Source organism: Salvelinus alpinus, chromosome 10, assembly GCF_045679555.1.
Source record: "Salvelinus alpinus chromosome 10, SLU_Salpinus.1, whole genome shotgun sequence".
NCBI classification, from domain to species: domain Eukaryota; kingdom Metazoa; phylum Chordata; class Actinopteri; order Salmoniformes; family Salmonidae; genus Salvelinus; species Salvelinus alpinus.
The window spans coordinates 27,054,613-27,077,094 of record NC_092095.1 but is presented as its reverse complement, the minus strand read 5'-3'; the positions used below and the strand labels follow the sequence as shown (position 1 = coordinate 27,077,094).

Here is a 22,482-nt window from a genome sequence, read left to right as displayed (position 1 = left end):
GTTGTGGGAGAAGCCCGCAATTTGAATGGGCGTCTTTAACCACAGAGATTACGTAATTCTGTGTGTGGAACTGTTCAGTTATGATTACTCATTTTGGTCATGTCCTAGCATTGTACTAGCGACAACGTCAACAGTGAAACGCTTACATTTTGACTTACACAATGCTCGATTTTACAATGCATATTTGAATGACTTTAAAATATTTAGGATTGATAATTATGCATTTAAAAATTGTGAAATGCATTCAATTTGTTAAATGCAACAAACATTTTTTTTGTGTGTGAACACATACCAATTGGTGTACGACGCGGAAATAAAATAAATAAAGAAATCTACCAATACCCTATGGATAAGAGTAAGAGACAGGCTAGAGAGAAACACAGCATGTACTATTGTTTCAGAAGCTGTGGCATTACCCAGGTTCACATGAGACCTTGGGACGTTCAATACAGTTGGGACTCATAGAAAAATCCCCATTGATCTAAGAGTCTAGACACTTCCCTATTCAGTTCCAAATATTTTGCTTCCCTATTCAGTAACAGTATTAGTGATAGCCTGGTTGTGGGAGAAGTCTGGCACAGTAGTAGCAGAGCAGCAGCAGCCCACCACGGTCCCTCACTCCCCCACAATCTGCTGCAGTCTGTTGACAAACATACATTACACTGACTCACATCCAGCAGGGCCTTTTCAGCAGCTAGTCTCCACGCTGGCTACTGCTTTAAGAAGCATTCACAGCGCTCTCTGTTTTGTATGCCTGAATGGACTCAAGGCCAGAACACGGCATAATCCTGACACCTAGAAATGACTAAGTGTGCATCTGACTGGAACGGTACCCTATTACCTACATAGTGGACTACTTTTGATATAGTGCACTACTTTGGACCAGGGGGCTCTGGTCCAAAGTAGTGCACTACATAGGAAATAGGGTGCCAGATTAGATGCAGCCCAAATCTGTATCGACCAGACTTTTCATACCCAACGTGTGGTTCTGATGATACAGATGGACTGGCTAAGAGGATTCTTCTCCAGAGTGGGAAACAGGAGAGGGGTGAGTCATGTGAGAAAAACGCACAGGGGAGATGTTATCTGGAGAGTTCACAAAGCCACCGTGGGGCTGTGGGCTGGAAACCACAGGAACGCCCCAGTGGCTAGCTAAAGAGCACAGAGGGTTGTGAGTGTGTGTGTGTGCACTTTACTGCACGTACGCACACACGTAGTATGCAAACCGAATACACACACACACTGTGTGCAAACTGACTAGACACACACACCTCCCTGAAACCATAGCTTGTGGTGAGACAGAGCGGTTTTTCAGGGTCGTGCTGTCAGACACAAAACAAGGCCGGGAAGGCTCTCCACATGTCACGCTCTGCCTGACTCTGAAAACAAAGCGTCTCTCACAGAATACCAAAACTATCCTAGCAGCCCCGACAACCTGTATGAACATAAGCAGCGAGGGTAATCTGTACCTCATCATAAACTACACCACTGTCTGTTTGGAGAGGGTGCCCCAAGGTGGTCCCCTCACTGTTCTCTGCTCTATCCTACCAGACAGACACACTCCTCCTCTCAGTCCTCCTCCTCCTGGTCGTATTGTTGTTGGCAGGGTGTGGCTGACTCACCGCGGCGGTGCAACACTCCAGTCTCAACAAAAAGCATCTGTGTTTACGGCCTGACCTGGAAACGAGTGGCGGCCGCTGAGGCGCCATCTGCCCATTGGCACATTAAACCACTGCCCCCTCAGCCGTAGCTAGCCTCAATTAAAACCCGGGAGAGAAGAAGAGAATGACTTTCCTCTGTCTGTATATTTCAATTTTGGGGTGGTTTATGCTAGGCCTGGCATGCTAAATGGAGATTCTCCATTGAAAGCGTTTCTTAGTCCGAGATTTGGCTTAATCTGTTTCTGGGAAACCAGACCTGTATGTCTTGACATGTTGTGTTAGTTGTACTGTACATGTGGTCAATTGGTACTGGCATGCTACATTGCTTAATATTTGTGTTGCCGTAGGTTGTATGTATGTATTCATCTAAATTATAAATCATATTTTTACAAAAAAGGTTTTCGGTATGGGGACAACTCAGCAAACAACTTGTTCTGGCCAAGGCAGAAATATAGAATATACCTCAACAATATCTATACCCATTAGACTATTATTTTGGTATCAGGGACATCTATCTCTCCGGTTGATCGATCAGTGTCTTGTCACTGTGTTGTGTTGCATGGCAGGTGCAGCACAGTCACAACAGCTTGGCAGCCATAAAGGCATGGTCGTAGTGGCCAGATTAGATTACAAGATTGTATTACTTTGGATTGGCTCTAATCTAATTGTTCAGTTTTACAGGCAATAAACAGAGAGGATGAAAGAAAGAGTGAAAGAAAGAGCAAAAGAGGGAAAAAAGAGCCTTGTAAACAGAGTGTGATGCCGTGAAGGAGGGAAACCTGAGAGAGAGAGGGGAGAAACGCAGCACACTTTCTTCCCCTCAGGGTGGATGGTTACTCTCTGAGGGAGGGACTGTGGTTCTACTGAGGAGAGAGGGAAACACTAGCTTGTGAGACCAGTCTTATTGAGATAGATGGACGCATGGGAGAGTTTCAGGTTTGTGGGCTGTGATCGTTCTTGGTTTAAACGCACCATGTCACGTGGACTTTCAGTTGATGAAATTGGCTAGTTATTATGGCTGTAAAGAGAAGACACTTAAGGTGAGTCGTACCTCAGAACTTGTAATGTGAACAGTTTAAAAACCAAAGCAATAAAAAGATAAGCATTTTTAATGGTATGAAGGTCCTGTGTGTGTGTGTGTTACGTACCTCACAGCTCTGCCAACGGTTTGGAATGTTGGGCCGTAGCTTCTGCTCACACACCACCCTCCTCATCTCCTCTACAGAGGGGTCTGACTGCACCAGGTCATGGTATGGCAGCTGGTAGTCTTCAACGATGCCTGACGCAAATCACGTCAGACGCGTTAAAATACATCACAAACCGCTGACGGTACGTACAACGCAATACAACAAACGTTTATTATCCCTCGAAGGGAAAATGTGTTTGTCCTCCGCACAGTATATATCATAAACATCCCAGAGGAAGTAGCTCATGTCCTTCAAAAAGGAAATGTATGTGATTTGTATATACAGTGATAATCCAACAGAACCAGAGAATTAGTTCATGAACTAATAAACTTGCTATGCGCCATCATATTACTCACCAACTGTTGTTATCGGGGGCGCAACAGACAGTGAATTAATAACGGAGTATCTACAGGGGGACCAACGCACGTACCTGCTAGAGAGCATCTACTGGCTATCTCCCAGAACACCAAGCCCATGGCGTAGATATCTGCCCTCTTAAATGACTCAAAATGCTTCATGTTTATCGAGTCGTCCAGCACCTCTGGTGCCATATACCTGAAGAGAGAGAGAGAGACGACAAGGTTGGTTAGATACTACAGTAGACTGACCGCGCACACACACACACGTTACGTCTTATGCAGCATTCAATTCACAAGTCTAATTCACAACCTTCCACACGGAGCAAAAATGTCTTAAATTGAAATCCTTGAGCTGGAGTTTCATACTGACAATAAAAACAATCAAAAGGTTTGGTTTCAATACACCTACAAACGCTCCCGTTCAATTGAGAGCGTTTCATAAACGCTCATATCTCAGCAGTTAGAAGCGAATCAATATTTTCCCAACACACTCCGTGCAATCAAAGATACAATCATTCCTGTTTTTTATTTAAAAGAATTCAAACAAAAACTGATTCTATCCTCTGCTAGGCAGCCAGGCGTGTTCTCCCAACACAGCTTCTCAGAGAGATATGAAACATTATCCTCCTCAGCATTTGTAGATGAACAACATTCTTGATAACCAGCAATTCTCTCCGGTTGGAAGTTTCTGGCACAGATCGACAATCAGTTTCCCCTCCTCCAAATTCTCACCTGCACCATTAGACCTCAAACACAAAACTGACAGATCAGTGTCTAGGGGCAATATCTCTAATACTGTCATTAGAGAAAGGACATTTTGTTCCTTAGAAGGGAACCCCAGATTCCCAGCTAGAGATGAGAGCGAGAGGGAATGTTTTGGGAAGGGGAGTTGGGAAGTTGGGAGCCACAGGAAGGAAGGGTGTTAGCGCTGCGGCGCTGGGCCTAATCTCCCTCCACAGTCCACAGACGTTCCAGAGGGTGAAGTCCCAGAGCCGTGAGCCTCACTAAGCCCCACGGATTCCAGTGGGCCAGCTGAGCAGACAGACAGAGCCAGCCAGGACCACAACACAACCACCCGCCTGCCACAAAGAGAAAGAAGGGGGTCTCCCGCGCTACGCCAGAAAGGTAGAAAACTCACAGGGCTTGACATTGTCTACCAGCACCAATGTGTCAGTGCACCAATTAATGCAGCTCCACCACCTAACGACAATGAACATTGTAAACTGTGGTAATGCCATCGACCACCCCCCCCACCCCCACCCCATCTACCTCTCAATGACTCAGTACTGGGCCTGCAGCATTGATCCCCCCCCACACCCACAGTCCCCAGCCCGAGGGCAATTCTACATGAAACATGAGTGCAGGGGGGAACGGGGGAAAAAGAGGGAAGGAAAGACAGGGGAAATGTTTCTAGCAGGGCTTCACAAGTAGGACAGATTTTTACTCGTCCAAAATCTCAAGTCAATTGTCCAAAAAAAAGAAGGGAAAAAAAGGTCTGCAACACCATTTTTACATCATCGTACGGTGCAAGGAACCACCTTACAAAATAAAATGCATTACTATGCTTTTCACCATAGAGAATCAGTTACAAATGTAGGCTACACCTATTGGCTTCTTTGCCTATTCAAGTATTCAAGTCTGCTTCAAAATACAACACTGCCCCTTTAAGGCTCTGCTGGAGGATGGTTGGTTACCCTTGGTAGCATATAAAATATTGCAACATTACAATTACAACCAAATTACCTGTCTTAATAAAATAATTCCCTCCAGGGCTCGAAATTAAGGGCGTCCCGGGAAAAAAAAAAGTCTAAAGTTCAAAACAGACCCTGACACAGTTCTGGGACGAACCACTGCATATAATGTATATTTGGTTTTAAAGCAGAGGCTACTAAAACAGAACAGACCGTTTAGCTTAAAATGTTGATCAAGTTTATGTCTTCATATTATAAGCTCAATAATGCGCACATGGCCGTAGACTACGCATGAACGTTCCAAAATGCAATTACAGGGGAAACGGCACGCGCTAGCGGTTTCATGTGACAGATATGAAAATATATTTTAGAAATTAAGAAAGAGGGGAGATCTAAAGATGCATCAACATGGGTTACTAATAAGACTAGGATTATGCCTTTGGCTGCTGGACAACAAACTAACATTGATTTAAAAACCAAGAAAACATGAGAAAAATGCTGGTTTCAATGGCATATTATGGGTGTATAAAATAATTCCCTCAACATTTCTATGGTTGTATTTTGGCCAGGCTACTTTGAAACAAGACATGGTTTCATAAAACATCACTGTTGCTGCTGCAGTGAGGTGGAGACGGCGCATTTGTATGGGCAGCGTGTTTCCATGTAATTACTCACGCCGTGTGCCCCTCTCTTTTCCTCCTTCTCTACCATCCGCCCCTCCCTCCCTCGCAGCTGCCCTCCCTCCCTACCTGCTACCGATTTCACTGCACCTTCACCTATTATGGCCAGCAGTAGCTGTTGGAGCTGGGAGTCGGGGTGATGGCTCCAGTCACTATGAATGACGACTCGAAAGAGGCCGCCCCTGGGGACTCCACTTACCTTTGAGTTTCACACTGTGGGTGGGGGCTTGGCAGCACTCTGGAGCCAGAATGGACGAACAGTTTAAAAGGCACCTCCACCTCATCATTACAGCCAATGACAGCTTGTGGAGCCAGAATGGCCGCCAAAGGGTTCCTGTTACCTTTTGATTCCCGTTCCATCGTCGAGGGGGGAGTAGTTTGAAGTCACCACTAACCACATCAAAGAGCCTGCATGGCGGCTCAGTCATATCACATTGCCAGTCCAAATAACAGGCATAAGAGGGCAGCGGAGCCCAAATGGGGAGTCCAGTTACCTTTTGGTTCCTACTCTGTGGTTGGGGGCGATGTCGATGGTGTCAGTGGCGGAGTCATGGCGCACGGCCAGGCCCAGGTCAGCGATGCAGCACGTCCCGCTCTTCTTCACCAGGATGTTCTTAGATTTCAGGTCCCTGTGGGCGATGGCCGGCTTCCCTGGAATTGGAGGGGAGAAGAGAGAGAGGAGAAGAGAGAGGGTGGGAAAAGAGAGAGGGTGGGAAAAGAGAGAAGGTGGGAAAAGAGAGAAGGTGGGAAAAGAGAGAAGGTGGGAAAAGAGAAGAGGGTGGGAGGAGGACAGAGAGAGAGAGAGGGAAGAAGAGAGATGCGAGGGTGGGAAGAGGAGAGAAAGAGAGGGGGAAGGAAGGGAAGAGGAGAGAAAAAGAGAGGGAAGGAAAGCGAGAGAGAAGAGAGAGAGCGACAGAGGGGACAAAAAAGAGAGAGAAATTAGATTGAGCGCTCACTGATGCAAAGGTCAGACAGTGAGGGGAGAAACACTGAAAAGATAAAAAGCCTGCCTGTCCCCGCTGGTGCCTACATGATCGTATTTGACATGTAGTGCATCTCAATAGTCTTAAGTGGTCTCCTCTCCTTACTCCTTGTATCCTCTCCTTACTCCTTGTATCCGTACTAATCTGAAAAAACTGGACAGCTGAAAGCACATTCTTTGCATTTGCATATCCTGCATCTTCAGATAAGAAAATAGACCCATAATAAGGTCCTGTATATGGTACAGTTGAAGTCAGAAGTTTACATACACCTAGGTTGGTGTCATTAAAACTTGTTTTTCAACCACTCCACAAATTTCTTGTTAACAAACTATAGTTTTGGCAAGTCGGTTATAACATCTAATTTGTACAATTTTTCCAACAATTGTTTACAGACAGATCATTTCACTTATCATTCACTGTATCACAATTCCAGTGGGTCAGAAGTTTACATACACTAAGTTGACTGTGCCTTTAAACAGCTTGGAAAATTCCAGAAAATTATGTCATGGCTTTAGAAGCTTCTGATAAATTATGTCAATTAGCCTGAGTCAATTGGAGGTGTACCTGCGGACGTATTTCAAGGCCTAACTTCAAACTCGGTGCCTCTTTGCTTGACATAATGGGAAAAATCAGCCAAGACCTCAGAAAAATAATTGTACACCTCCACAAGTCTGGTTCATCCTTGAGAGCAATTTACAAACACCTGAAGGTACCACGTTCATCTGTACACACTTTAGTATCCAAGTATAAACATCATGGGACCACGCAGCCATCATACCGCTCAGGAAGGAGACGCGTTCTGTCTCCTAGAGATTAACATACTTTGGTGCGAAAAGTGCAAATCAATCCCAGAACCGCAGCAAAGGACCTTGTGAAGATGCTGGAGGAAACAGGTACAAAAGTATCTATAGCCACAGTAAAACGAGTCCTATATTGACACAACCTGAAAGGCCGCTCAGCAAGGAAGATGCCACTGCTCCAAAACTGCCATAAAAAAGCCAGACTACAGTTTGCAACTGCACATGGGGACAAAGATCGTACTTTTTTGAGAAAATGTCCTCTGGTCTGATGAAACAAAAATAGAACTGTTTGGCCATAATGACCCTCATTATGATTGGAGGAAAAAGGGGGAGGCTTGCAAGCCGAAGAAGACCATCCCAACTGTGAAGAACGGGGGTGACAGCATCATGTTGTGGGGTGCTTTGCTGCAGGAGGGACTGGTGCACTTCACAAAATAGATGGCATAATGAGGAAGGGAAATTATGTGGATATATGGAAGCAACATCTCAAGACATTAGTCAGGAAGTTAACTTCTTATGGCTGAAGGGGCAGTATTGAGTAGCTTGGATGAAAGGTGCCCATTGTAAACGGCCAGCTCCTCAGTCTCAGTTGCTAATATATGCATATTATTATTAGTATTGGATAGAAAACTCTAAAGTTTCTAAAACTGTTTGAATTAAGTCTGTGAGATTAACAGGGGTGCCATATTTTCAACCAAGCTCTTATTGAATATAAAGAGAGATATGGATGGGTTTTCACTTCCTACGGCTTCCACTAGATGTCAACAGTCAATAGAACTTAGTCTGATGACTCTAATTTGAAGGGGATTCGAAGGAGACAGGAATGATTCACCACTGCCATGAGGTGACCATGCATTCAACACGCGCGTTCACGTGAGAGGCAGCTCCGTTCCATCTCTCAATTGAAGTCGATTTAATTCCCCGGTTGGAACGTTATTCAAGATGTATGTTAACAACATTCTAAAGATTGATTCAGTACATCGTTTGACTGTAACGGAACGTTTGGACATTTCGTCACGTTATAGTGGTCGCGCTTTGAGACTTTGGTTAGGGTATTTGGTAAACAATTCGAAAGTAGCTAATTTGACATAAATAACGGACATGAACGAACAAATCAAGCATTTATTGTGGACCTGGGATTCCTAGGACTGCATTCTGATGAATTCATCAAAGGTAAGGAAACATTTATCATTTATTTTCTGGTTTCTGTTGAGTCCAACATGGTGGCTAATCATCTGAGCTCCGACTCAGATTATTGCATGGTTTATACAGTGGGGAGAACAAGTATTTGATACACTGCCGATTTTGCAGGTTTTCCTACTTACAAAGCATGTAGAGGTCTGTAATTTTTATCACAGGTACACTTCAACTGTGAGAGACGGAATCTAAAACAAAAATCCAGAAAATCACATTGTATGATTTTTAAGTAATTAATTTGCATTTTATTGCATGACATAAGTATTTGATACATCAGAAAAGCAGAACTTAATATTTGGTACAGAAACCTTTGTTTGCAATTACAGAGATCATACGTTTCCTGTAGTTCTTGACCAGGTTTGCACACACTGCAGCAGGGATTTTGGCCCAATCCTCCATACAGACCTTCTCCAGATCCTTCAGGTTTCGGGGCTGTCGCTGGGCAATACGGACTTTCAGCTCCCTCCAAAGATTTTCTATTGGGTTCAGGTCTGGAGACTGGCTAGGCCACTCCAGGACCTTGAGATGCTTCTTACGGAGCCACTCCTTAGTTGCCCTGACTGTGTGTTTCGGGTCGTTGTCATGCTGGAAGACCCAGCCACGACCTATCTTCAATGCTCTTACTGAGGGAAGGAGGTTGTTGGCCAAGATCTCGCGATGCATGGCCCCATCCATCCTCCCCTCAATACGGTGCAGTCATCCTGTCCCCTTTGCAGAAAAGCATCCCCAAAGAATGATGTTTCCACCTCCAAGCTTCACGGTTAGGATGGTGTTCTTGGGGTTGTACTAATCCTTCTTCTTCCTCCAAACACGGCGAGTGGAGTTTAGACCAAAAAGCTCTATTTTTGTTTCATCAGACCACATGACCTTCTCCAATTCCTCCTCTGGATCATCCAGATGGTCATTGGCAAACTTCAGACGGGCCTGGACATGCGCTGGCTTGAACAGGGGGACCTTGCGTGCGCTGCAGGATTTTAATCCATGACGGCGTAGTGTGTTACTAATGGTTTTCTTTGAGACTGTGGTCCCAGCTCTCTTCAGGTCATTAACCAGGTCCTGCCGTGTAGTTCTGGGCTGATCCCTCACCTTCCTCATGATCATTGATGCCCCACGAGGTGAGATCTTGCATGGAGCCCCAGACCGAGGGTGATTGACCGTCATCTTGAACTTCTTCCATTTTCTAATAATTGCGCCAACAGTTGTTGCCTTCTCACCAAGCTGCTTACCTATTGTCCTGTAGCCCATCCCAGCCTTGTGCAGGTCTACAATTTTATCCCTGATGTCCTTACACAGCTCTCTGGTCTTGGCCATTGTGGAGAGGTTGGAGTCTGTTTGATTGAGTGGGTGGACAGGTGTCTTTTATACAGGTAACGAGTTCAAACAGGTGCAGTTAATACAGGTAATGAGTGGAGAACAGGAGGGCTTCTTAAAGAAAAACTAACAGGTCTGTGAGAGCCGGAATTCTTACTGGTTGGTAGGTGATCAAATACTTATGTCATGCAATAAAATGCGAATTAATTACTTAAAAATCATACAATGTGATTTTCTGGATTTTTGTTTTAAATTCCGTCTCTCACAGTTGAAGTGTACCTATGATAAAAATTACAGACCTCTACATGCTTTGTAAGTAGGAAAACCTGCAAAATCGGCAGTGTATCAAATACTTGTTCTCCCCACTGTATTTCCGTAAAGTTTTTTTGAAATCTGACACAGCGGTTGCATTAAGAAGAGGTATATCTATAATTCTATGTGTATTACTTGTATTATCATTTATATTTATGTTGAAACGATGTGGCTATGCAAAGTCACTTGAGGTTTTTGAAACTAGTGAATCTAACGCCTCAATGTAAACTCAGATATTTTGATATAAATATGAACTTAATCAAACAAAACATGCATGTATTGTATAACATGAAGTCCTATGAGTGTCATCTGTTGAAAATAATCGAAGGTTAGTGATTAATTTGATCTCTATTCTGGTTTTTGTGAAGCTATCTTTCGCTGGAAAAAATGGCTGTGGTTATTGTGGTTTTGTGGTGACCGAACATAATCGTTTATAGTGCTTTCGCTGAAAAGCCTATTTGAAATCGGACACTTTGGTGGGATTAACAACAAGATTACCTTTAAAATGATATAAGACACACGAATGTCTGAGGAATTTTAATTATGAGATTTCTGTTTTTTGAATGTGGCGCTCTGCACTTCGACTGGCTGTTGTCATATCGATCCCGTTAACGGGACTGCAGCCATAATAAGTTAACCTCTCTGGGATATGTGGGACGCTAGCGTGCAGAGAGCCAAATTCAAATAAATTACTATAAAAATTAAACTTATGAAAATCACACATTCAGTATACCAAATTAAAGATACACTTGTTGCGAATCCAGCCAACGTGTAAGATTTCAAAAATGCTTTACGGCGAAAGCAAACAATGCTATTATCTGAGGACAGCACCCAAGCAAACACAGACCATCATATTTCAACTCTCCAGGCGCGACACAAAACGAAGAAATAAAGATATAATTCATGCCTTACCTTTGACGAGCTTCTTCTGTTGGCACTCCAATATGTCCCATATACATCACAAATGGTCCTTTTGTTCGATTAATTCTGTCGATATATATCCAAAATGTCCATTTATTTGGGGCGTTTGATCCAGAAAAACACTGGTTCCAACTTGCGCAACGTGACTACAAAATATCTCAAATGTTACCTGTAAGCTTTGTCCAAACATTTCAAACTACTTTTGTAATACAACTTTAGGTATTTTTTTACATAAATAATCGATAAAATTGAAGACAGATCATTTCACTTATCAATACCGGAGGAAAACAAAGTGTAGCTAGCTTTCAGGTCACGCACCTCTAACAAAGAGTACACTTCCTTCTACCCTCATTCTGAACAGTGTGTCTTCATTTCTCAAAGCAAAAACCTCAACTAATTTCTAAAGACTGTTGACATCCAGTGGAAGCGATAGGAACTGCAAGAAGGTCCCTTAGAGATCTGGATTCCCAATGAAACCCCATTGAAAAGAGCGTGACCTAAAAAAAAAAAAAAAAGATTCTGAATGGTTTGTCCTCTGGGTTTTGCCTGCCAAGTAAGTTCTGTTATACTCACAGACATATTTCAAACAGTTTTAGAAACTTCAGAGTGTTTTCTATCCAAATCTACTAATAATATGCATATCTTAGGTTCTGGGCCTGAGTAGCAGGCAGTTTACTTTGGACACGCTTTTCATCCAGACGTGAAAATACTGCCACCTATCCCAGAGAAGTTAAAGCTTGGTCGCAAATGGGTCTTCCAAATGGACAATGACCCCAAGCATACTTCCAAAGGTGTGGCAACATGGCTTAAGGACAACAAAGTCAAGGTATTGGAGTGGCCATCACAAAGCCCTGACCTCAATCCCATAGAAAATTTGTGGGCAGAACTGAAAAAGCGTGTGTGAGCAAGGATCCTACAAACCTGACTCCGTTACACCAGCTCTGTCAGGCGGAATGGGACAAAATTCACCCAACTTATTGTGGGAAGCTTGTGGAAGGCTACCCGAAACGTTTGTCCCAAGTTAAACAATTTAAAAGGCAATGCTACCAAATACTAATTGAGTGCATGTAAACTTCTGACCCACTGGGAATGTGATAAAATAAAATAAAAGCTTAAATAAATCACTACTATTATTCTGACATTTCACATTCTTAAAATAAAGTGGTGATCCTAACTGACCTAAGACAGGAAATCTTTACTAGGATTCAATTTCAGGAACAGTATTTTTTTTATTTTTAAACGGAGTTTAAATGGCTAAGGTGTATGTAAACTTCCAACTTCAACTGTATATATACACCCACTAACGGTCAAAAGCTTTAGAACACCTACTCATTCAAGGGTTTTTCTTGATTTTTTACTATTTTCTACACAGTAGAATAATAGTTTAGACATGAAAACTATGAAATAACACGTATGGAATCATGTAGTAACCAAAAAAGTGTTAAACCAATCTAAATATATTTTTGTGAGATTCTACAAAGTAGCCACCCTTTGCCGTGACAATGCAAATTGTGCAAAGCTCTCTCAACCAGCTTCATGAGATAGTCACCGGTGTGCCTTCTTAAAAGTACATTTGTGGAATTTCGTTCCCTTTTAATGCGTTTGAGACAAATCAGTTGTATTGTGACACGGTAGGGGTGGTATATAGGGCTATCTTTTATTTGGTAAAAGACCACGTCCATATTATGGCAAGAACAAGCACTATGATGAAACTGGCTCTCATGAGGACCGCTGCAGAGGATAAGTTCAGAGTTACCAACCTCAGAAATTGCAGCCCAAATAAATGCTTCACAGGGTTCAAGTAACAGACACATCTCAACATCAACTGTTCAGAGACCGCGTGAATCAGGCCTTCATGGTCGAATTGCTGCAAAGAAACCACTACTAAAGGACACCAATAATAAGAAGAGACTTGCTTGGGCCAAGAAACACGAGCAATAGACATTAGACCGGTGGAAATGTGTCCTTTTGTCTGGAGTCCAAATTAGGAGATTTTTTGTTCCAACCGCCGTGTTTTTGTGAGACGCCGTGTGGGTGAACGGATGATCTCCGCATGTGTATTTGCAACCGTAAAGCATTGAGGAGCAGGTGTTATGGTGTGGGGGTGCTTTGCTGGTGACACTGTCAGTAATTTATTTAGAATTCAAGGCATACTTAACCAGCATGGCTACCACAACATTCTGCAGCGATATGCCATCCCATCTGGTTTGGGCTTATTGGGACTATCATTTGTTTTTCAACAGAACAATGACCCAACACATCTCCAGGCTGTGTAAGGGCTATTTGACCAAGAAGGAGAGTGATGGAGTGCTACATCAGGTGACCTGGCCTCCACAATCACCCGACCTCAACCCATTTGAGATGGTTTGGGATGAGCCGGACCGCGGAGTGAAGGAAAAACAGCCAAACAAGTGCTCAGCATATGTGGGAACTCCTTGAAAAGCATTCCAGGTGAAGCTGGTTGAGAGATTGCCAAGAGTGTGCAAAGCTGTCACCAAGGTAAAAGGGTGGCTATTTGAAGAATCTCAAATATAAAATATTTTGATTTGTTTACCTTCTTACGGCTGAGTCCCCGTTAATAACGGGATCGATATGACAACAGCCAGTGAAAGTGCAGGGCGCCAAATTCAAAACAACCGAAATCTCATAATTAAAATTCCTCAGTCATACAAGTATTTTACACCATTTTATAGATAAACTTGTTGTTAATCCCACCACAGTGTCCGATTTCAAAAAGACTGACGAAAGCACACCAAACGATTATGTTAGGTCTGCAGCCAGTCACAGAAAAACCCAACCATTTTCCAGCCAAAGAGAGGAGTCACAAAAAGCAGAAATAGAGATAAAATTAATCAATAACCGTTGATGATCTTCATCAGATGACACTCACAGGACTTCATGTTACACAATACATATATGTATTGTTCGATAAAGTTCATATTTATATCCAAAGATCTTAGTTTACATTGGCACGTTATGTTCAGTAATGTTTTGCCTCCAAAACATCTGGTGATTTTGCAGAGAGCCACATCAATTTACAGAAATACTCATAATAAACATTGATAAAAGATACAGGTGTTTTACATGGAACTTTAGATAAACTTCTCCTTAATGCAACCGCTGTGTCAGATTTTTTTTTTTAAAGCACACCATGCTATAATCTGAGTACAGCGCTCAGAGCCCAAATAAGCCATAAAGATATCCGCCATGTTTTGGAGTCAACAGAAGTCAGAAATAGCATTACAAATATTCACTTACCTTTGATGATCTTCATCAGAATGCTCTCCCAGGAATCCCAGTTCGACAATAAATGTTTGTTTTGTTTGATATAGTCCATCATTTATGTCCAAATACCTTCATTTTGTTCGCGCGTTCAGTCCAGTAATCCACATTAATGACGCGCAGGTCAGACGAAAAGTCAAACAATTCCATTACAGTTCGTAGAAACATGTCAAACGATGTATAGAATCAATCTTTAAGATGTTTTTAACATAAATCTTCAATAAATCTTCAATAATGTTTCAACCGGAGAATTCCTTTGTCTTCAGAAATGCAATGGAAAGCAGGTCGCTCTCACGTGAGCGCGCATGTTAAGCTCGTGTCAGACACCTGACTCAGAGCTCTCCTTCCCTCATTCTTCACAGTAGAAGCATCAAACAAGGTTCTAAAGACTTGACATCTAGTGGAAGCCTTAGTATGCCCAAAATCCCACTGTATATTGGATAGGCAAACCTACAAACCTCAGATTTCCCACTTCCTGGTTGGATTTCTTTCTCAGGTTTTTGCCTGCCATATGAGTTCTGTTATACTCACAGACATCATTCAAACAGTTTTAGAAACTTCAGTGTTTTCTATCCAAATCTACTAATAATATGCATATCTTAGCCTCTGAGCCTGAGTAGCAGGCAGTTTACTCTGGCCACCTTTTCATCCAAGCTACTCAATACTGCCACCCAGCCATAAGAAGTTATCACTTTTTTGGTTACTACATGATTCCATATGTGTTATTTCATAGTTTGATCTTTTCACTATTATTCTACAATGTAGAAAATAGTAAAATTAAAGAAAATCCCTTGAATGAGTAGGTGTTCTAAAACTTTTGACCGGTAGTGTATAGTGCAATATATCATAGTCTGTGTGGGACCCAGAGAGGGAGACACAGGGGAAGAATAGGGAATAATTACTAGGTAGGTAGCGTGCAATCAGGAGATCAACTACAGAGGCCCGACAGGGATGATTAAACATCTATTTACAGATATAGAGTGGGGTTTCCCTACGGTGGGGAGCAGACCTGCTTGTCATCATAGTCGAACTTCCAAGTTTCCCTTTCTATGTCCATGATACAAACTAATGTGTGAACATTATGATTAGAGTACAGATATACGTATGAAGTATTGTATGCATGTCATTTGGTGTCTATGTTACACACAGTTTGTAACACATTACTATTCTACGTGAAGCCAAAAGGCAAATGTTCCGACTCCCATCTCTTGACAAAAAGTAAAGTCCTCAGTCGCTGATTGGTGGGTGTTGCTGTCACCAGTCACTGATTGACTGTGATTGGTCAACATAGCTGTCACTCACCTTGCGTGCCAACGATCTCCATGTGGAGGTGGGCCAGGCCGCTGGCAGTGGACAGGGAAAGTTTGATCATGCCCTCCACGGTGACGGTGTAGCGGTTCAGGTAGTCAAACAAAGAGCCATGCTCATGGTAGTCTGATACCAGCCACAGCTGGGTCCATGTCCCATTATCTGGAAAGAGAAGGGGGGAACAGAAAGAGGGAGAGGAGAGGGATACAGGTACAGAGAGATAAAGTAGAGTAAGATGAGTGATGGAGAGAAAAACAAAGAAACAGACAGACCGAGAAAGACCGAGCGACCGAGGGTGAGAAAGACAGAGCGAGAGAGACAGAGAGACAGAGCGAGAGAGAGAGACAGAAAGACAGAGCGAGAGAGACAGAGCGAGAGAGAGAGACAGAAAGACAGAGCGAGAGACAGAAAGACAGAGCGAGAGAGACAGAGCGAGAGAGACAGAGCGAGAGAGACAGAGAGAGAGACAGAGAGAAAGACAGACAGAGACAGACAGACAGACAGAGACAGACAGACAGAGACAGACAGACAGAGACAGACAGACAGAGACAGACAGACAGAGACAGACAGAGACAGACAGAGACAGACAGACAGACAGACAGACAGACAGACAGACAGAGACAGACAGACAGAGAAAGACAGAGAGAGAAAGACAGAGAGACAGAGAGAGAAAGACAGAGAGACAGAGAGAGAAAGACAGAGAGACAGAGAGAGAAAGACAGAGAGACAGAGAGAGAAAGACAGAGAGAGAAAGACAGAGAGAGAGGGAGAGAGACAGAGGTTAATGAACACAGTGAGTTGGTTCTCCTCAGAGCAATGTAATGTTACATCCAGATGGCCAGAGAGCTCAGAGCAGCTGGACTGAGCACAACCACCGCCCCGACTCTAGAAACACACACACACCTACCCCTGGCTCTCTAGCAGGGTTTCTGCACTGAGATCACTAGACTTCCTCCAAATATGCTGGAGTGACCCTTCTCATGAGTATCAAACCGTTACAAGCCCACACCAGCCTCTACCTTATCCTAAACACTAATAGAGGGGCATTACGAATCGTAAGGTCCAGCAAGAAAAATCTATAAAAACGCACCCCTACAAAAGTGGTTCTACTCTTTAGAGGTGAGCTGTGATTGGTCGTACCTTTGTTGTCGGCAGCGATGAAGCCCAGGATGTTCTCGTGACGCAGCATGACTGTCTGGTAGATCTCAGCCTCGCGGAACCACGAGCGCTCCTCACGGGACGAGAAGATCTTGACCGCCACCTCCTCGTCTCGCCACTTCCCCCGCCACACCTCACCGAAGCGGCCCTTCCCGATGCTCTCCTGGAGGATGATGGTCCGGGCTATGGTCCTCTGAACCAGCAGTGGCAGACCTGGGAGGAAGAAGATGGTTTAGAAATGCGCTACAAAACGGGACTGGTCACTCACTAGCAATGTACATAGTAACAACCGCTGCTTAAGAAGAAAGCAATCCAAAAGACGACGTCATGAAAATGACCTGGAACTAACTTCAGTGTAAAAAGTGATTGGCTAATTGTCTGTGCTGTGGCTTTTCGGACAATATTCAGCAAATGCATTTTATTTTTTTAAACCTTAAACATATTGAAACTGAAACCGTCACAAACAGGCCAGAGTTGTGCTCCTGGGTAAATATATCTATCGCTCTCTTTAATTTCACCAGCTGGACAGTCAGCTATTTACTGTGGGGCCTGCAGGGAGGGGTTGAGAAGTTGAAAGCCGCAGGTACTAGCAGCAGCAGAAATAGCCAGGCTGTAGAGGCTGCGGAGGTCAGGGCCATTAGAAGCCAAACGGAGCGTAGGTTGTGGTGGGCTAGCTAGCTGTATGAGGAGAGAGGAGAGCAGGGAGGAGACAGATGCAGGGAGGAGTGCAGGGAGGAGACAGATGGGGTCACTATGATCCTAGCAGGGTCTGATGTTCACTAGATGTGTGCCGTGACGTCCTGCAAAATAATATTTTAGTCTACATGCTGCATGAGTGGACTGAATGCCTTGGTTTTTCCATGACTATAGTAGGCCCCTAAATCGTACTTTTGAAAGTCTTTCGTCTGTGCCGTGCTCCTCATCTTTTTTGTCTGTGTGTACTTAATTCAGGCAGACTGTGGATTTATTCACCTGCTTCGACAAAGAGCAAAACATTAAGCTGGGTAATTTAAGATCCCATTCCGAAAATGAAAAATCCACTCTAAAAGCCGGAAAAAAGGAGACACTGACAGGTTTGTCAAATTCAGTTAGACTGTGGACTTAGCTGGTCCTCCAGTTTTGATATCTTGCAGAAAGTACAAATCAACTTTGTCCTAGAATGGAAAATCCTATAAATCATAACCAAAAATCTATTCACATTTTCGCGCAAAAAGTCCCAAGAAGTTGATTCTGAATCAAATCCAGGTATCCTAGAGGTGTGGATTTCTCTGCCAGTCCTGATAGTGAGCTGTTAATTGCTGGTCGGAACAAGAAGACAAGGTTTCCGCGTGCCAGTTCTCTCACCACGTCTCCCGGCTGGCGTCTGGGGTTGAGAGCGGCTGTCAATAGAGCCACGGGCCGCACCGCTTCCATTACACCACAGTTAAGGCTGAGCTCATCTGAGCTAGAGATGGACCGATAAGATAACGGCTGCCTTCACTACACACTCACTGAGGGCGGGAGTCACTTCTCCCTGGCTCGATCTCCCCCATCGTCTCACAGCGGAGTGTGTCTCTAAGCACTGTTCTGTAGCTACACACACACTCAGTTATTCACACAGGCACACCAAGACGCATGCTGGTAAGCTCGTGCACTGAACAGTCGCACGCTCATTCAATTGCACACTCACAGCCAAACAAAGAAGCAACGCAACACGAGTAGCCACATCGGAGCAGATAAGGCACACACCAAAAGGATCTATTAATACTAAAACAAACAAATAGATTTTTTTTTTTGATTAAATAATATAACAAAACATGAGCAGTCCTGCATGAGCAGAGACCCCTCCAACACAGTCACACACACACACACATCCCACCCCCTCACCCCATGGCTACCTAACCCACCAGAGCCGGAGCCAGAGGTGGTCATGTCGTAGATGAGGTCTTGGAGGGTGGAGCCCACGTTGAGGAAGGGGTGGTTCATGGAGGGGTCCTCCTCGTTGGGTACGCGGTGGTGGACGCCCGCACGGCTGTGGCAGATGTAGAAGACCAGCATCAGCACGAAGCACAGCACGCACACAGGCCCCGCGATGACCGCTGCCAGCGCCACAGGCCCCAGGTGAACCGGCTTCACCGTCGGCACTACAGGGAGGAGGGAAAAGAAGGGGTTAAAAGAGGAGCTAGATACAGCCGCTTTTCTTTTGACTGTGTTGGGTTTGGTTTTAGGCTCATCTCTGGTTGGACGAAGAGAAAAAGATGTCCACGGGCACAAATTCACACAGTTCTTTTAATAATTAGAATTTTGTTCACAATCAATAGGAGTTTGTTAATTCACTTTGGTAACTATCGACATTCTTTACAATTGTTCCATCTAAATTAATAACTATTTAAAAAGGTCCAGTACAGCCAAAAACGTGATTTCTCTCTCTCCGTGTGTGTGTGTTATATGTATGTATGTATGTATGTATGCATGTATGCATGTATGTATGTACAGTGGGGAGAACAAGTATTTGATACACTGCCGATTTTGCAGGTTTTCCTACTTACAAAGCATGTAGAGGTCTGTCATTTTTATCATAGGTACACTTCAACTGTGAGAGACGGAATCTAAAACAAAAATCCAGAAAATCACATTGTATGAGTTTAGTAATTAACTTGCATTTTATTGCATGGCATAATTATTTGATACATCAGAAAAGCAGAACTTAATATTTGGTGCAGAAACCTTTGTTTGCAATTACAGAGATCATATGTTTCCTGTAGTTCTTGACCAGGTTTGCACACACTGCAGCATGGATTTTGGCCCACTCCTCCATACAGACCTTCTCCAGATACTTCAGGTTTCGGGGCTGTCGCTGGGCAATACGGACTTTCAGCTCCCTCCAAAGATTTTCTATTGGGTTCAGGTCTGGAGACTGGCTAGGCCACTCCAGGACCTTGAGATGCTTCTTACGGAGCCACTCCTTAGTTGCCCTGGCTGTGTGTTTCGGGTCGTTGTCATGCTGGAAGACCCAGCCACGACTGATCTTCAATGCTCTTACTGAAGGAAGGAGGTTGTTGGCCAAGATCTCGCGATACATGGCCCCATCCATCCTCCCCTCAATACGGTGCAGTTGGCCTGTCCCCTTTGCAGAAAAGCACCCCCAAAGAATGATGTTTCCACCTCCATGCTTCACGGTTGGGATGGTGTTCTTGGGGTTGTACTCATCCTTCTTCGTCCAAACACAGCGAGTGGAGTTTAGACCAAAAGGCTCTATTTTTGTCTCATCAGACCACATGACTTTCTCCCATTCCTCCTCTGGATCATCCAGATGGTCATTGGCAAACTTCAGACGGGCCTGGACATGCGCTGGCTTGAGCAGGGGGACCTTGCGTGCGCTGCAGGATTTTAATCCATGACGGCGTAGTGTGTTACTAATGGTTTTCTTTGAGACTGTGGTCCCAGCTCTCTTCAGGTCATTGACCAGGTCCTGCCGTGTAGTTCTGGGCTGATCCCTCACCTTCCTCATGATCATTGTTGCCCCACGAGGTGAGATCTTGCATGGATCCCCAGACCGAGGGTGATTGACCGTCATCTTGAATTTCTTCATTTAAAAAAATAATAAAATAAAATACATTTTATCCCATTTTCTCCCCAATTTTCGTGGTATCCAATCGCTAGTAATTACTATCTTGTCTCATCGCTACAACTCCCGTACGGGCTCGGGAGAGACGAAGGTCGAAAGCCATGCGTCCTCTGAAGCACAACCTAACCAAGCCGCACTGCTTCTTAACACAGCGCGCCTCCAACCCGGAAGCCAGCCGCACCAATGTGTCGGAGGAAACACCGTGTACCTGGCCCCCTTGGTTAGCGCGCACTGCGCCCGGCCCGCCACAGGAGTCGCTGGAGCGCGATGAGACAAGGAAATCCCTACCGGCCAAACCCTCCCTAACGTGGACGACGCTATGCCAATTGTGCGTCGCCCCACGGACCTCCCGGTCGCGGCCGGCTGCGACAGAGCCTGGGCGCGAACCCAGAGACTCTGGTGGCGCAGCTAGCACTGTGATGCAGTGCCCTAGACCACTGCGCCACCCGGGAGGCCCTTTTCTTCAATTTTCTAATAATTGCGCCAACAGTTGTTGCCTTCTCACCAAGCTGCTTGCCTATTGTCCTGTAGCCCATCCCAGCCTTGTGCAGGTCTACAATTTTATCCCTGATGTCCTTACACAGCTCTCTGGTCTTGGCCATTGTGGAGAGGTTGGAGTCTGTTTGATTGAGTGTGTGGACAGGTGTCTTTTATACAGGTAACGAGTTCAAACAGGTGCAGTTAATACAGGTAATGAGTGGCGAACAGGAGGGCTTCTTAAAGAAAAACTGTGGGAGCCGGAATTCTTACTGGTTGGTAGGTGATCAAATACTTATGTCATGCAATAAAATGCAAATTAATTACTTAAAAATCATACAATGTGATTTTCTGGATTTTTGTTTTAGATTCCGTCTCTCACAGTTGAAGTGTACCTATGACAAATTACAGACCTCTACATGCTTTGTAAGTAGGAAAACCTGCAAAATCGGCAGTGTATCAAATACTTGTTCTCCCCACTGTATGTATGTATGTATGTATGTATGTATGTATGTATGTATGTATGTACACAGAGAAATCACGTTTTCGGGTATATATATACACACACACTCAAAACTTTGGGGTTGCTTAGAAATGTCCTTGTTTTTGAAAGAAAAGCTCATTTTTTGTCCATTAAAATAACATATAATTGATCAGAAATACAGTGTAGACATTGTTAATGTTGTAAATGACTATTGTAGCTGGAAACAACTTATTTTTAATGGAATATCTACCTAAGGGTACAGAGGCCCATTATCAGCAAGCATCACTCCTGTGTTCCAATGGCACATTGTCTTAGCTAATCCAAGATAATTTTAAAAGGCTAATTGATCATTAGAAAACCCTTTTGCAATTATGTTAGCACAGCTGAAAACTGTTGTCCTGATTAAAGAAGCAATAAAACTGGCCTTCTTTAGACTAGTTGAGTATCTGGAGCATCAGCATTTGTGGGTTCGATTACGGGCTCAAAATGGCTAGAAACAAAGTACTTTCTTCTGAAACACATCAGTCTATTCTTGTTCTGAGAAATTAAGGCTATTCCATGCGTTAAATTTCCAAGAAACTGAAGAACTAGTACAACGCTGTGTACTACTCCCTTCACAGAACAGTGCAAACTGGCTCTAACCAGAATAGAAAGAGGAGTGGGAGGCCCTGGTGCACAACTGAGCATGAGGACAAGTATTAGAGTGTCTAGCCTGAAATACAGATGCCTCACAATTCCTCAACTGGCAGCTTCATTAAATAGTACCCGCAAAAACACCAGTCTCAACAGTGAAGAGGCGACTCCAGGATGTTGGCCTTCTAGGCAGAGTTGCAAAGAAAAAGCCATATCTCAGACTGGCCAATAAAAATAAAAGCTTAAAATGGGAAAATTAACACAGACACTGGCCAGAGGAACTCTACCTAGAAGGCCAAAATCCCGGAGTCGCCTCTTCGCTGTTGACGTTGAGACTGGTGTTTTGCGAGTACTATTTAATGAAGCTGCCAATTGAGGACTTGTGAGGTGTCTGTTTCTCAAACTAGACACTAACGTACTTGTCCTCTTGC

General features: G+C 44.0%; 1 protein-coding gene across 3 annotated transcripts in view; it reads right to left on the bottom strand.

Moving 5' to 3' along the window:
* The window catches only part of LOC139531820 (TGF-beta receptor type-1-like), a 63,671-nt gene that overhangs the window by 6,769 nt on the left and 34,420 nt on the right, over positions 1-22,482 (bottom strand). The window contains exons 3-8 of one of the 3 annotated variants that reach the window (XM_071328691.1): positions 18,728-18,973; positions 16,833-17,063; positions 15,687-15,854; positions 6,073-6,229; positions 3,279-3,403; positions 2,810-2,940 (exon numbers count right to left, since the gene is read on the bottom strand). In XM_071328691.1, coding sequence (XP_071184792.1) covers positions 2,810-2,940; positions 3,279-3,403; positions 6,073-6,229; positions 15,687-15,854; positions 16,833-17,063; positions 18,728-18,973 — 1,058 coding nt within the window. The remainder of the gene's footprint in view (positions 1-2,809; positions 2,941-3,278; positions 3,404-6,072; positions 6,230-15,686; positions 15,855-16,832; positions 17,064-18,727; positions 18,974-22,482) is intronic. The other 2 variants (XM_071328693.1, XM_071328692.1) reach the window with 2 other exon arrangements.